This window comes from Marmota marmota, unplaced genomic scaffold (assembly GCF_001458135.2).
Source record: "Marmota marmota marmota unplaced genomic scaffold, marMar, whole genome shotgun sequence".
NCBI lineage: Eukaryota > Metazoa > Chordata > Mammalia > Rodentia > Sciuridae > Marmota > Marmota marmota.
The window spans coordinates 7583625-7596708 of NW_026000305.1; the positions used below are offsets into that span (position 1 = coordinate 7583625).

The following is a 13084-nucleotide window of genomic DNA, read 5'->3' on the forward strand; positions in this document are numbered from 1 at the left end:
TTTCACACACACACACACACACACACACACACACACACACACACACACAATATCTCTATTAGCCCACAAACCACAGGCATACTTCTAAGCAAGCCAGAAAATAAACCTTTGCTTAGATTTGTTTTGTTGAGTTTGAGTTACTATTCCTCTTCTCATCCCACCTGCCTGCCAACAATTTAATTCATTTCAGAACAGGATTTAAAAGTGCCAGAAAGAGAAAAGAAACAGGAGTCACCAAATCTGGCTCCTTTCTAAAGTTCTCAGTCCTTGTTAAAATACAGATTTCAGGGCTAGGGTTGTGGCTCAGTGGTAGAGCGCTCGCCTAGAATGTGTGAGGCACTGGGTTCGATTCTTAGCACCACATAAAAATAAATAAAATAAAGGTCTATCAAAAACTAAAAATATTTTTAAAAAAATACTACTTTCCATATAACCAGAGATATGAAACATTGTGCTCTATATGTGTAATATGAATTATAATGCATTCTGTTGTCATAACAAATCAAAATTAAAACAAAACAAAAAATATAGATTTAAAAGCCCTAACTCCAGAGATTCTAGAACATTAGTCTTCCCTAGGTCCTGGGAATCTTCTTTTAATAAAACATGTCAGATTTTTCTGATGCCGCCCTTTGAAAACCAGCATATGGAAATCACTGGACACATTGTTTTATAAGTACTTTACTCAAAATACCATATGCAATTCACATAATGTATAATGCACAAATCTTTGATGACTTTTTACATATGTGTTCACTCATGTGACTGTCACTCAGATCACATATGGAATATTTCTATCACTCAAACTCAGAAAGTTTCCTGTGCTCCTTCCCAATGGCTATACCCTTATCCCCGAAACTAGTTACTATTCATACTTACAGCACTATTGATTGAATTTTCCTGTTATTGAACTTCATATAACAGTATCACTCTTTGGTTTTTGGTTTCTTTCACTTAACATAAAGTCTTTGGGATTCACCCATGGTCTTGTGCATTTAGTAGCAACTACAGTATTTTTTACTACACATAAAAGCATTAAATGTTGAAGCTTGAGGGGAGTTTAAAAACTATATATCAGGGATTAGAACTCAGGCTCAAATATCTGAAAGAAGCCAGACAGAAAACCAAAAGAGTAAAGCAGTAATGAGTGGTAGGATTCTTGAAAGCAAGGGTGTGCTCCCCTGCTAAAGGAAATTCCCTGAATGTATTTAGTTCCTGCTGGTCATTGCCATGTAGGAATGTGGCACTAGTATATCCAGATCTCTCAATTTTTCAAGAGAAATTGAAAATATGGATTATTTTTGTAGAATCTTCTCACTCTTAATCAAATTTGAAATAAGTACAAACTGATCAAAATATCTGCAGGCCACATCAAGCCTGTGGGTAGCCATGGGTAAGTTCTGACTAGTCTAGTCTCCCCGTTTCCAGAATAGGAAATAAGGCTCAGAAGAGAAGGGACTTATCCATGGTCACAATGAAAGTTAGGGGCAGAGTTGAAGAGAGTCTCCCTGAGATGAAGTCTTTGCTTTTTACCAACTATAGAACCCCCTTGGCACATGATTTAGCCTTTCTGGACCTCAGTTTTCTCATCTGTGAAATGGAGGGGGAAATGCCTACCATATTCTGTTCTTGTAAGAATTTAATGAGTTAATGTATGTAAAAAACTTAGTATAGTATCCAGTGCTTAGTATGTACTATAGAAGTGTTGTTTTGTTGTTGTTTTCATGGTATGGGAATAATATTATTTATCATTTCTGAGAAGTTAGTTTCTCTAGGATGTGTTATCAAAATATGATATCAGAACATTTCTAAATTATCAGACTTGATGAAGCAGAGCATTTAAATGAGTTACCAATGCCAGTTCTTCATTTAATCAAAATATGTTCAAGTGATTTTTCAGCTCGAGAATAAAAGGCATAGCTGCCAACAGAAGAAAAATGTGCAAATCTGTTAATTTGTGAAAAATAGGTTTCCCTTTTTTGTTTGAAAGTTGGAAGTTAGCTCAAAACAGAACAGTAGAGTTTTGATTAGACTTTAAGATGATTGGGCTGGGGCTGTGGCTTGCACATGTGAGGCACTGGGTTCAATCCTCAGCACCACATATAATAAATAAAGGTATTATGTCCATCTACAACTAAAAAATAAAAATTTAAAAACAAATTAAAAATAACTTTAAGATGAGTTGTACAGTTTGTCAGAGATGTAGGTATTTTACCTGGTAATGTAAGAACTATGGGGAATTTTAAAAGTACAAACCTAACATCAGTTTCTCTTGTATAGGGCTTTAGAATTTTCGAAAACTCTTTCACAAATATGTGAATCCTAGATAGTTAGAAGAAACTGAGGAAATCATCCAACACCCTTCATTTTTAGATGAGGAAACACACCCAGAGAAATTGCTACGAAATCATACAGCTTCTCTAACTGGTCAGAGGATATTGAGACAGGAAATAATTAGATCATGAGAACTATAATCAATAGTCAATGTGGCTGCATTTGCAAATTAGCACAGGATAGAGAAAGAGGTAGTTGTGAACTAGGGAAATCATGTAGAACTACTTGGAAGAGCAGCTTCTCAGATGAGTTAGAAAGATAGATCAGATTACTAAAGGTAGAAAGCCAGATAGGAGGTATAGCCACAAGAACAAAGATATTATAGATGTGCTGTGTGGGTAGCACAATGTAGAGACTAACAAGTCTAGGCAGGTATAAATGTGAAGGGAATGAACATTGCCAGAGAGGGAGGATGGTACTGCCTACTGGAGGGTTTTGAAATGAAAACTAAAAGTCCCCTCCGTCCCCACTACCCACAGTCACAATGAAATGATTAACAATATATTTTTGAAATTTGCCAGAAATGCCTTCCATAGAGTTCTTTTTAAATTAAAAATCTTTATTTTTCAAACTATGTTACCTTTTCAGTCACCCTAATGCAGCACAGTGACTACATTGTACCATACCTAAGTTACACAGATGCTGAAAGCAAAAAATTCCCCCATAAGTACCACATGGTCTGTTTAAAAGCAACTGAAAAAAAATCTCTATGCTCTCTTAAAAATTACAAAAACCAAAATGCCTTTTCAGTCCTTGACAAATAATTCATCAGTGTAATCTTTCCCATTTGCACATGTTGGTAGAATCTGCTCTGCTGGCATGCATGAAGAAAATACAAATGTTCCAGGAATCTGATGTGATTCCTCGTTAATGATATTTTCTGCTCCAGTCTTTCAGCCAAGAAATAATCAGAGAATAAGTAGGGGCCTATCTTTCTGTCGGGGGTATACACAAAAACAGAAACTCAGTTTTAGATAATCCAGCTGTGCTAGAAAAATCAAATACAGTAGTGACAAAGAACAAAATAATGACAGAAATGGAATGGAAGGAAATGGGAAAATGGAATTTGTTTATGCAAATATGCTGCTAGAGGAAGTGATTGAGATGAAATAACTAAACCAAGAGGCCCATGTTAGGGTTAGCAGGGAGGAAATCAGAGTCAGAATTACAGGGTGTTAAGAAAGCCTGCATTAGAAAGCTCTTGAGATATTAAGAAGGAAGATCAGTTGATAGAGCAGATTAAAAACCTCTCAGGTATTCTTGAGGGAATGATAATGAATACCAGGAGGTTAGTAAATTAACAAGATATATAAGGCAGTTAGGAATTGTCAGTATCACATATTTCTTGACCAATGATATTTAAAATATTTGCACATTTACTGTCATGTCTCTGCCAAATTCAACTTTGTCTGAATAGCTCTGTGTCACATTATGTCTATGAACACATACTCTTCCTTCACATACCCTAGGCTTCATCCAAGCTGAATTATTGCTTCTTCATTCACAGGCTGCAGTTCCCAACCACTATGTCTTTGTTTTTGCTGTTTCCTCTGATGAGAATGTACTTTTCTAATTTTACCCCATATTGGGATGATCAAATCTTACCCTTCTTCCAAGGTCCAACTCAAAAGCCCGTTCAAAAGCCACCACTTCTACTGAGCCTTCCCAGATTCTCCCCCTACTCCTCTCCACCACCATATGCAGAAGCTCACTCACTCTTTCCACCTTGAGAGGGTTTATCTGTCACTGTCTCAGATGACATTTAGCAGCAGTGGTATCTACATATTTATACTAATGTACGAATTTTGCCTTCTCCACTCGCCTGTAAATTCTTTAAGAAAGAGCTCCAAATGAACTCAGCTTTGTATTCCTCATCCAGCACACAAACACCAAACACACATCACACACACACATATGCATGCAGCAACTGCAACACAATACCTTTAACTGCTTGCATACTCAATAACTACTGTAGAAAGAGTGAGAAGGAAGGAATGTGAGTTTACTTTATGGAAAGACAAATGTATTGGAGCAATCAGTTGGGTTTATATAAAAAGTTGAGAGAGAGGAATTTTGTTTGGCTAATTTTTATCATTTGCTGCAACTTGGTAATTATCTATTTTTAGGTACTAACGTTATTTCTAATCTTCACAGCAACTCAGTAAATACCTATTATTATCTTCTACTTTCCAGATGAGGAAAATGAGTCCCAGAGAATTTTAGTAACTTGGCCAAGATCACACAGCTAGTAAAAAGCAGAGCTGGGAGTTGAACCTAGACCTGCCCTACTTCAAAGCCTGTGTTCTTTCTATGAGCACATTTTTAACAAGCACTTTTAAAAATTATTATCTCATTTGTACACAGCACAACTGCAGGGTTGGATTCTGTCCCTCCTGCTGCATCATCCAACTCTATACTCCCACCTTCCCCCTTAGTCACCCCATAACCTAAGTCCTTTAGAGGGAAGCCTTAGCATCCAAAAGATAAGCACCTTTTACATTATTTTTTAAATGATGAACCATAAATTTAAATTTTACCTTTGATCAAAATGTACATATGCCAAGTTTTGAGCTTCTTTCTAAACTTTCTGATATTATCTTTCCTTCTCCCATCCCCTTTTGTTCCCCTCCCTCCCTCTTCCCTGCTTTTCTCCCTCTATCCCTCTTCCTCCATTTCCTTCTCTTCCTCCCTCTCCACCAACTTCTCTCTCATCCCTGCCTTCTTGGTACCATCAGCTCAGACTTATTTTGCTTTCTGGGTCAACCAATATTGGCAAAGCCCAGAGAGTAGGGGTCCAGGAAATAGAGAAGGCCAGATCCCTACAATATGTGCCTCCCCAGGAGTGGGATTATAACAGAGGATTCTTATACTCCTGTTAGGCTTCGATGATGGTTGCCTTGGCTCTTAACTAAGGCACCCTGGTTAGCACATCACTAAGGTTCAATGAAACCACAACATTTAACTCATAAAGCAAATATGCTAACACAAGATTCCTTATTAGGAAACCAAAAACATGCTGTGACCTAAAGGATGCCAAAATGATCTCTCTGTCCCCAGGATATCTCTCTTAACAGAAGGGTCTTGAAGGAGTTGCAGTCTGTCAGAATACCCTATGAAAAAAACAAACACCCTCAAGAAATTTCCTTTTAAACCCCTATAAGATAGTATACTTCAGTAGGGATTTACATTTCCAAAGTGACAGCTATTCAAGAGGAAAGACCTCCTAAGTATAGGAAAAGAAATAAAGTAAGAAGATGACAAATGTCATAAAGGGATAGGAAAGAGTGACAAATTTTGACTTCTTCAGAGTTGTCCTGGGATAGACTCTGTTTCCATTTAATTACCAGGTGCTCTGGATCCTAGTCATATGCATGAATAGATCTTCTTCAGCTTTCCAAAATCCATAGGAATTAGGAACTCCCAGTACCCCAGTGCTGTGTTATGGTGTGTTGTTGATAATGAAGTTTCAATCTGTCCTAAGCACATGATGGGTTAAATTTAAGAAAGTGCTGCAAACTCTAACGCAATCATAGGAATAACATGTTGAACAAAACAGACACCAGGGTGGGACTGCCCCCAAGGGGTAGCTGGGCATTGTGCCAGAGACCCATGGGGTAACGTGTCCTGTTGATTATATTCCAGGGTAAGGAGAAGGAAAGCTAGGAGCCTGAATTGCTTAAAAATGCATCACAGTCAGTTTTGGGGGATGAAGACCCCTGCAGAAACCTAAAAATGTTCAGATTGTACATTTACTAGCAAAATAAAATTATGTTTCTTAGTGGAATGTACGAAGTAGAATTTCAACTCATTCAGCCTTTCCCTTCTCTTTCTTCCTAAGCTAACAATCAACATATGTATCTTATTAACATAACTGAGCATGAACATTTCTTATTATTGTGCAGCCTTTTCATATCTGTTAACTGAACATACTTGTCTTTTTTTCCCTGAAATATTCATTTGCCCAGTTAACAAAACTTTATTTACTTAAAATGTTTTCTTAACCATTCTAAGGGCTCCATAAATTCCATCGTGTTGTGAGTATAAGAAGTAGGATTAAAGTGTGGGGGAAACATGAAGAGAGTTTGGATGTGATTACTTTCCTATTCTTACTTGACTAATTCAGGATATTAAAACCACTTTAGGCATCTTGACAAAAGTCAGTATAGCTCTTTCTTTCCACTCAAAAGAGAATAATTCTCGATGTTTAGGCAGTTTGGAACTTGTACCAAAAGACACTGAATTTGGTCTTTGCTGTTTAGTGGAGGGGAGTGGGGGAAGAAAGTTCACTGTGTTTACCCACTGAATAAATATGCCTGTAGGCAAGGCAGTGTTCAGTGCTTTAGTCAAAGGACTTTTTAAACATCTATCTTGGCTGTTCCACAATCCCCATGTTAATCATCTCATCTTCCTGCTAAGGTACCTCCAGTTCTGATTCTAGAGAATTTTTTTGGTAAACTAAATCATCCATAATCCAGCCAGGAAGAAAAGATAAAAGCTCCTGAGGGGTAAAAAAAAAAAATCAATGCTTTAAAATCCATGTGCTATAGATTTATTCATATGAGAGCCCTTGCTCAACTCCTACACAATTCGAGAAAGTTCACCAATCCAGTTTTCTGATTCACTGATGATAAGAAAGAATAAATTATAATGAATTTATTGCTACTACAGCTTATTATTACTGTCACTATTATTAAACATTGTTGGGTGTCACTAGCTGCCAAATATTTTTCTAAGCCTTTTACATACATCATTTCACTGCCTCTTTGTGACAACTCTGAAAAGTTAACTACAATTAAAAGCTCCATTTCACAGCTTCATAAACTGAGGTGTAGACTCTAAATTTTAGAGCAGCTAAGTAATTTACCCAGTTTGTATATACTTGGCTTATAGGTAGTGATGTAAAGGGCTATTTGATAGCAAAAGGTTAGCAAAATATAAAGGAATAAGAAAATAAAAGAAGTTGGAAAACATAGCAATTTGTAAGTTTTTATTTGGAGACAGACTGCTTCATATTTCTCAGTAGCTTTCAGAGGGTAACACAGTGTTACAAGAGTGAAACTGGTGGGTTTCTGTAAGTATGACTCCAAACAATTAAAATAGATCAAATTATGTTCAAATCATCTACTTAATAGTGGATAAGGACAGGTAACATATGCTTTAGATACCTCTCTGATTTCTTCATAAAGTAAACAACAGTGTTTTGGCTTCTCAAATGGGAGGAAGGCTTCAGATATCTGAAAAATTAGCATCAACAGAGCACATCATTCCCTGATGATGGTGGTATTTTTTTAATATTTATTTTTTAAGTATAGATGGACACAATACCATGCCTTTATTTTTATGTGGTGCTGAGGATTGAACCCAGGTCCTGCCCGTGCTAGGCGAGCGCTCTACCACTGAACCACAATCCCAGCCCTGATGGTGGTATTTTTATGTATGGTACACCTCTAGAAAAGAAAACATTAAAAGGGAGGGAGAGAATAAACTCAAACTGAAAAAGATCTTGACTTTTCAAGACCTCCACATTCAGGTTCAGCTAGCCCAGATTGTGAGTTTGTTATGTTTTGGGCTTATTCCATTTCCAGAGTTTATCTCATTATGCTGACTAATGTGGAATTGACCATTTTTAAAGGAGACTTGAGATCATGTCTAAGTTGATATGTGATTTGAAGTGGCCAAATACAACCACCAACCCCACTCCTTACTGAGATGAAAATAACTGCCCCTGAGCCTTGCCTAAAATGGCCACATGGCTCAAGCCCAGGGTATAATTGTGATCTGGCATGAGAAAAGAAAGTGAAGTACTAAGCAGGGTCACTTTGCAAGAGGCCAGTCCTTATCAGTCTACCTGGGTGCTGCCTGGAGCTCCAGAGTGGCTCAAGAAAGTCTGAGAACCCTGGGCCAGGATATTCAGAAAGTGCCAGGGGATATGAAAGACTGCCCCAACCAAGTACCCATCAAAAAAGTGGCCTCCCTCATATTCTTACCCTATTAAACTAGCCTAGGTCTGTCCATGGTAAAGATTCCAAAAAAAATTACAAGAAGGGATCCTAAGACTGAGTAGGTGGGCAGGGGAAGGGGCTGAAGGGCTGCAGGCTGCTCTCTAAGTGGAAATTAAACAAATGGCCCCGTGTGGATAAAGTAAGCGTAGGTTACATGAGACAGACATAAAAAAATCAAGTCTCAAACCGCTGTGGTCATTCAGAAATGTTTGCAACTTTTCACAAGGGCAGTGGTATTACTCCCAATTTCCTGGCCAAATATTTATTAAGGTAACCAAGGACAGAGTACACGAGGCTGCTTCACATCAGCACAGCATCCTACTTTCCTTGCGGCTCTGAACTGTGAGGTACTGTCAAAAAAACTCTTCCACACTCGAAATAGCTACGTTACAGAGGAGAGTTGGAACGTGTTCTGGGAGTGGGTGTGTTTGTTTGAGTTCAGTGTGTGCAGAAAAGGCAAGCCTCCACAGCCATTCACACACTTCCCTCCTCAGCGATGGGTACGCAGACAGCCGAGCTCCTGCACTAAGTCTCTGAATGGTAATGTACATTTATAAAGATTATTTTCTTAACTATTTTGAGGCATTTTATAAATAATATGCATGTGTCTGCTGAGCGCATATGTGTGTATATATATATGCATATATACATGTATATATATTTAGTCAACTTTTGCTTGTTTTCTCCTGGGGTTGGTCATGTGTGGTTACTTATGTGGTATGATTTCTGAGGTGTCAGAAAGAGCTGTCCCCTACCTCCTACCCTAGTCACCCAAAAATATCTTTTGGGTTGGCCCACCACAGAGCCTAAAATCCCCTTATTGTTCAAATATTTGATTTAGTCACTGAAAGCAGCTGTTAAAATCCAAGTGTTGCATTGGGGTATTAGGCAGACATTTGAAATTAAAGACCATGTAAAACAAAACAATATGGAGAAATTGCTTCTGATATAATGTTAAGAATGCAAAAATGACGTGCAAAGTCTGGGTCAGGTGCTATTCTTAAAATGTAATGGGGCCAGAGCCAGTATCTATGCACCAGTTCATGAATATGAGCTTGTGATAAGAGAAACCCAGCACTGTTGGACAGATTTTGTTCTGATTTATGTTGAATGAGTACTTTCCACAGTTTCTGATCCTCAGCTCCCACTCTCTTCACAGTGTATCTGACACCTCCCCTTGCTGAGCTCCAGAGGCTCCCAGTGACCTCTTGGTAATCAGCCTTGACGGGTCCCAAATCCCCACCCCTTGGAAAACTCACGGAGCCTGACGTCTGCCTGTGAGCGGCTTTCAGAAAAGACCTTACAAGCACCCACCCAATCTCTCTTGGTAGCAAATTGCCAAACCAAGCCCATTTCCTCAAAAGATGGTAGAGGACTTAGCTGCCTCCTATATTGCTCTGAAATTGGAGAACGAAATTCTGCAGGCCCAAGTGCAGCGTCTGATGGAAGAAAATGCTGCCCTCCAGGCCCAGATCCCAGAGCTCCAGAGAGCCTGTGCAGCCAAAGGGGATGAACCCCTCCAAAAGCCCTCCGAGGCCCAGGAGCCACAGAAGTCCCCAGAGCCCCAGGCTCTCCCAGCAACCTGGGGATTCCAAGAGTCCCCAGAGATCCAGGAGCCCCAGGAGTCCCCAGAGGCACGGGCTCCCCCAGCAATCTGGGAGTTCCAAGAGCCCCCAGAGATCAATGAGTCCCGGGAGCTCCCAGAGATCCAGGAGCCCCAGGAGTCCCCAGAGGCACGGGCTCCCCAAGCAACCTGGGGGTTCCAAGAGCCCCCAGAGATCAAGGAGCCCCAGGAGTCCCCAGAGACCTCAGCTCCCCCAGCAACCTGGGAGTGCCGAGAGCCCCCAGAGACCAAGGAGTCCCAGGAGTCCCCAGAGATCAAGGAACTCCAGAAGTCCCCAGAGCCCTTGGATACCCCAGCAGTCTGGGAACTCCAAGAGCCCTCAGGGAATGAGGAGCCCCAGGGACCCACAGAGCCCCAGGAGCTCACTACCTGGAAGCCCACAGCATTCCAGGAGCCCCAGGAGGCCCAGAAGCCCTGGGAGCCCTCAGGCACCCAGGATACCTCAGCGTCCCAGGAGCCCCAGAATTCAGAACCCCCATATGCCCCAAGTGCTGAGGAATCCCAGGAGGCACCACAATGCCAGAAGACCTCAGCACACCTGGAGCTCCTTGAGCTTCCAGCTCCCCAGGAGCCTCTGGAGCCTCGGGTGCCCCAGGAGCCCCTGGATCCTTCAGATACCCAGGAGTTCCTAGAACTCCCAGCACCACCCCAGGAGTCCCTGGAAGGCTTAATAGTGGTGGATACATCAGCCACCTCAGAGTTCCCTCAGGCCTCCAGTGGGTTAGAGGTTGCTGCTTTCCCCCTAGAATATCCTTTAGCCTTCAATGGGGATGCCCAGAAGCTTCCTGAGTTCCTGATCCAACTGAGTAGTTACATGAGAATCAGAGGGCACCTGTATCCCACGGAAGCAGCCCTGGTGAGCTTTATTGGCAATCGCTTCTCAGGTGAGGCAGGAAGGTGGTTTCAGCCCTTGCTGGATATACAAAGCCCCCTGCTGGAGCAATTTGAAAGTTTCTTACAAGTGCTCCTGGATACTTTCGACAATCCAGAAAACCTGGAAGATGCCAACTACCACACCCGTCAGCTGTGCCAAGGGGAGGGATCTCTCCACCAGTACGCAACCCATTTCCACCTTATTGCTCAAGATTTGAACTGGGATGAAAGCACTCTCTGCATCCAATTTCAAGAAGGGCTTGCCAGTTCTATCCTGAATGAGCTGTGTCTCACAAGTTCAGTCACCAGCCTATCTAATCTGATCACTCAATGTATCAGTCTGGAAGAGAAGCTGAGTGGTGAGGCTGATCCCAACCCACCAGGGGCAAGCCCTTCCAAAGATAGAGATAGGCTTGAGAGTCCACCAGCTGAAAATCAGCCTGCGCAAGCTGTGGGTAATCGTCCACACCTCAGTGAAGCTGAACGGGCCCGCCGCCGTGAAGGCCACTTGTGCCTCTACTGTGGCCATCCTGGTCATTTCGCCAGAGATTGCCCTGTCAAGCCACAACGTGCTCAGCAGGCGGGAAACATCGAGGCCCGGCGGTAAGGGGGACCCCGGGCGGGCCAATCTACAAATATGCGTCCCCCTGTCTTCCAATATCCATGTCCCGTACCCTATGGCTGACTGTTGAAATCCGACTGGGAAGACGACAGTTCTTTGAGCAAGCAATGGTGGATTCAGGCTCCTACAGAAACAGCATTGACCATTCCGTGGTTCTTCGAGAGAAGCTGCCCATCCGCAATAACATCTTTCCTCTGATGCTCGAAACTGTTGATGGACGTCCGTTGATTAATGGACCCATAACCAAGGAAACACCACCTGTTGAAGTCAAAATTGGAAACCATGTTGAAGAGCTCCAGTTTGACATTATTCATGCTCCGAGGTACCCTCTGATTCTTGGAATCCACTGGCTGGAAACGCACGACCCAAACATCGAGTGGAGTACCCGCACTGTGTCCTTTCCATCACGTTATTGTCACTACAATTGCTTCAGGCACAGATGGAATAGAAGACGTCGTGATGAAATAATTGCTGGGTAGATCCTGGGTCCTAGTGACTTCTGGAAACCTGTCTTCTGTTACCTCAGCTGTCATCAGCATTTGCTGCTCTGAATCTTCCACTGAACCTCTGGCTATGAACTAAGGCTACCTGTACAACGACCCTGCCTCTTGGATCATGGATTGAACCTGACGACTTTGAGCTGCTTTTTTTTTTTTCATTTACCTTGCATGAATTCCCTCCCGCCCCCAACCCCTACATTATGTGGGGCTATTTCAATTACAATTTATACTAACAATATGCATGAGAATAGATATTAGAAACTAATACTGAAAATCGTAGCTATTAGATCCACTTAATTTTTTTTTCTTATCAAGATTTTCTTTAGCATAAAATTGCATGTTTCAATAAAATTCATTTACAAGTGATATTTTTTAAAAGAATCAATAAACATTGGCAATTTCTACCCATGTTTGAATTATTTCTTGGCTTAGCTGAGGGAGGGGGATAAGGGAATGGTGGAGGGTGAGAGGGAATTGGAAAGGGCTCAAAGTTTGGGTGGGGTCCTGAACATTCCAGGAGTAGTAACAGGTAATGAGGTGATAAAGTAGGGGGAGATGTAGACATTAGGGAAGGATTGGGGCTGGGATTTGGTGAGGTTTGGAGGGATTAGGAGGAAAGTGGAGGTGAGTTTCAGAAGAAGGTTTGGGGAGTGACTGGGAGGAAATGGTTTAGGGGAAGGCTGCTGGATGGAGAGGGAAGGGGTGGGGGAGGAAATTCTTACAATTAAAGGGAGCAATGACAGAGACATTGAGAAACTTTGAAGATAAGCATCTTGGACTTCACAAATTAACCAAAGAAGAGCAACTGAACAGGTAATCACAGCCCCTTGGTGACCCAGCCCTCCCTGTAAATTGTTAAGGTCTTATTTCCTATACCAGGGAAATTGGCCCTAGAACTTGTCCCTAATTACCTGCTCTTACCAGTGCACAGGAGCAACAGTGTGGCAGGAATCAGCTTTTTACACAGGCAGATTGTTATTAGCTACCTCTCCTATACTTACAGATTTTCCTGCCCTGTTAGCCATGCTGCCTGCATGACACACCCATAAAGCAACTTAAGAGAAAAGAACTTATACACTTGTGGACCTGAGAGGGAGCTAGTGCCCTGGCTTAAATCCCCCCCCCCCCC

At 41.6% G+C, this 13084-nt stretch overlaps 1 protein-coding gene across 2 annotated transcripts in view; it reads left to right on the forward strand.

Moving 5' to 3' along the window:
* Positions 1 to 11448, forward strand: part of Rtl3 (retrotransposon Gag like 3) — a 22916-nt gene extending 11468 nt beyond the window's left edge. Inside the window, exons 1-2 of one of the 2 annotated variants that reach the window (XM_015502106.2) lie at positions 7471 to 8876; positions 9496 to 11448. In XM_015502106.2, the coding sequence (XP_015357592.1) occupies positions 9701 to 11440 (1740 nt within the window). In that variant the 5' untranslated portion in view covers positions 7471 to 8876; positions 9496 to 9700 and the 3' untranslated portion in view covers positions 11441 to 11448. Of the gene's footprint in view, positions 1 to 7470; positions 8877 to 9495 lie in introns of those variants that run through there. The other variant, XM_048797269.1, reaches the window with a different exon arrangement.
* The last annotated feature ends 1636 nt before the right edge of the window (positions 11449 to 13084 follow it).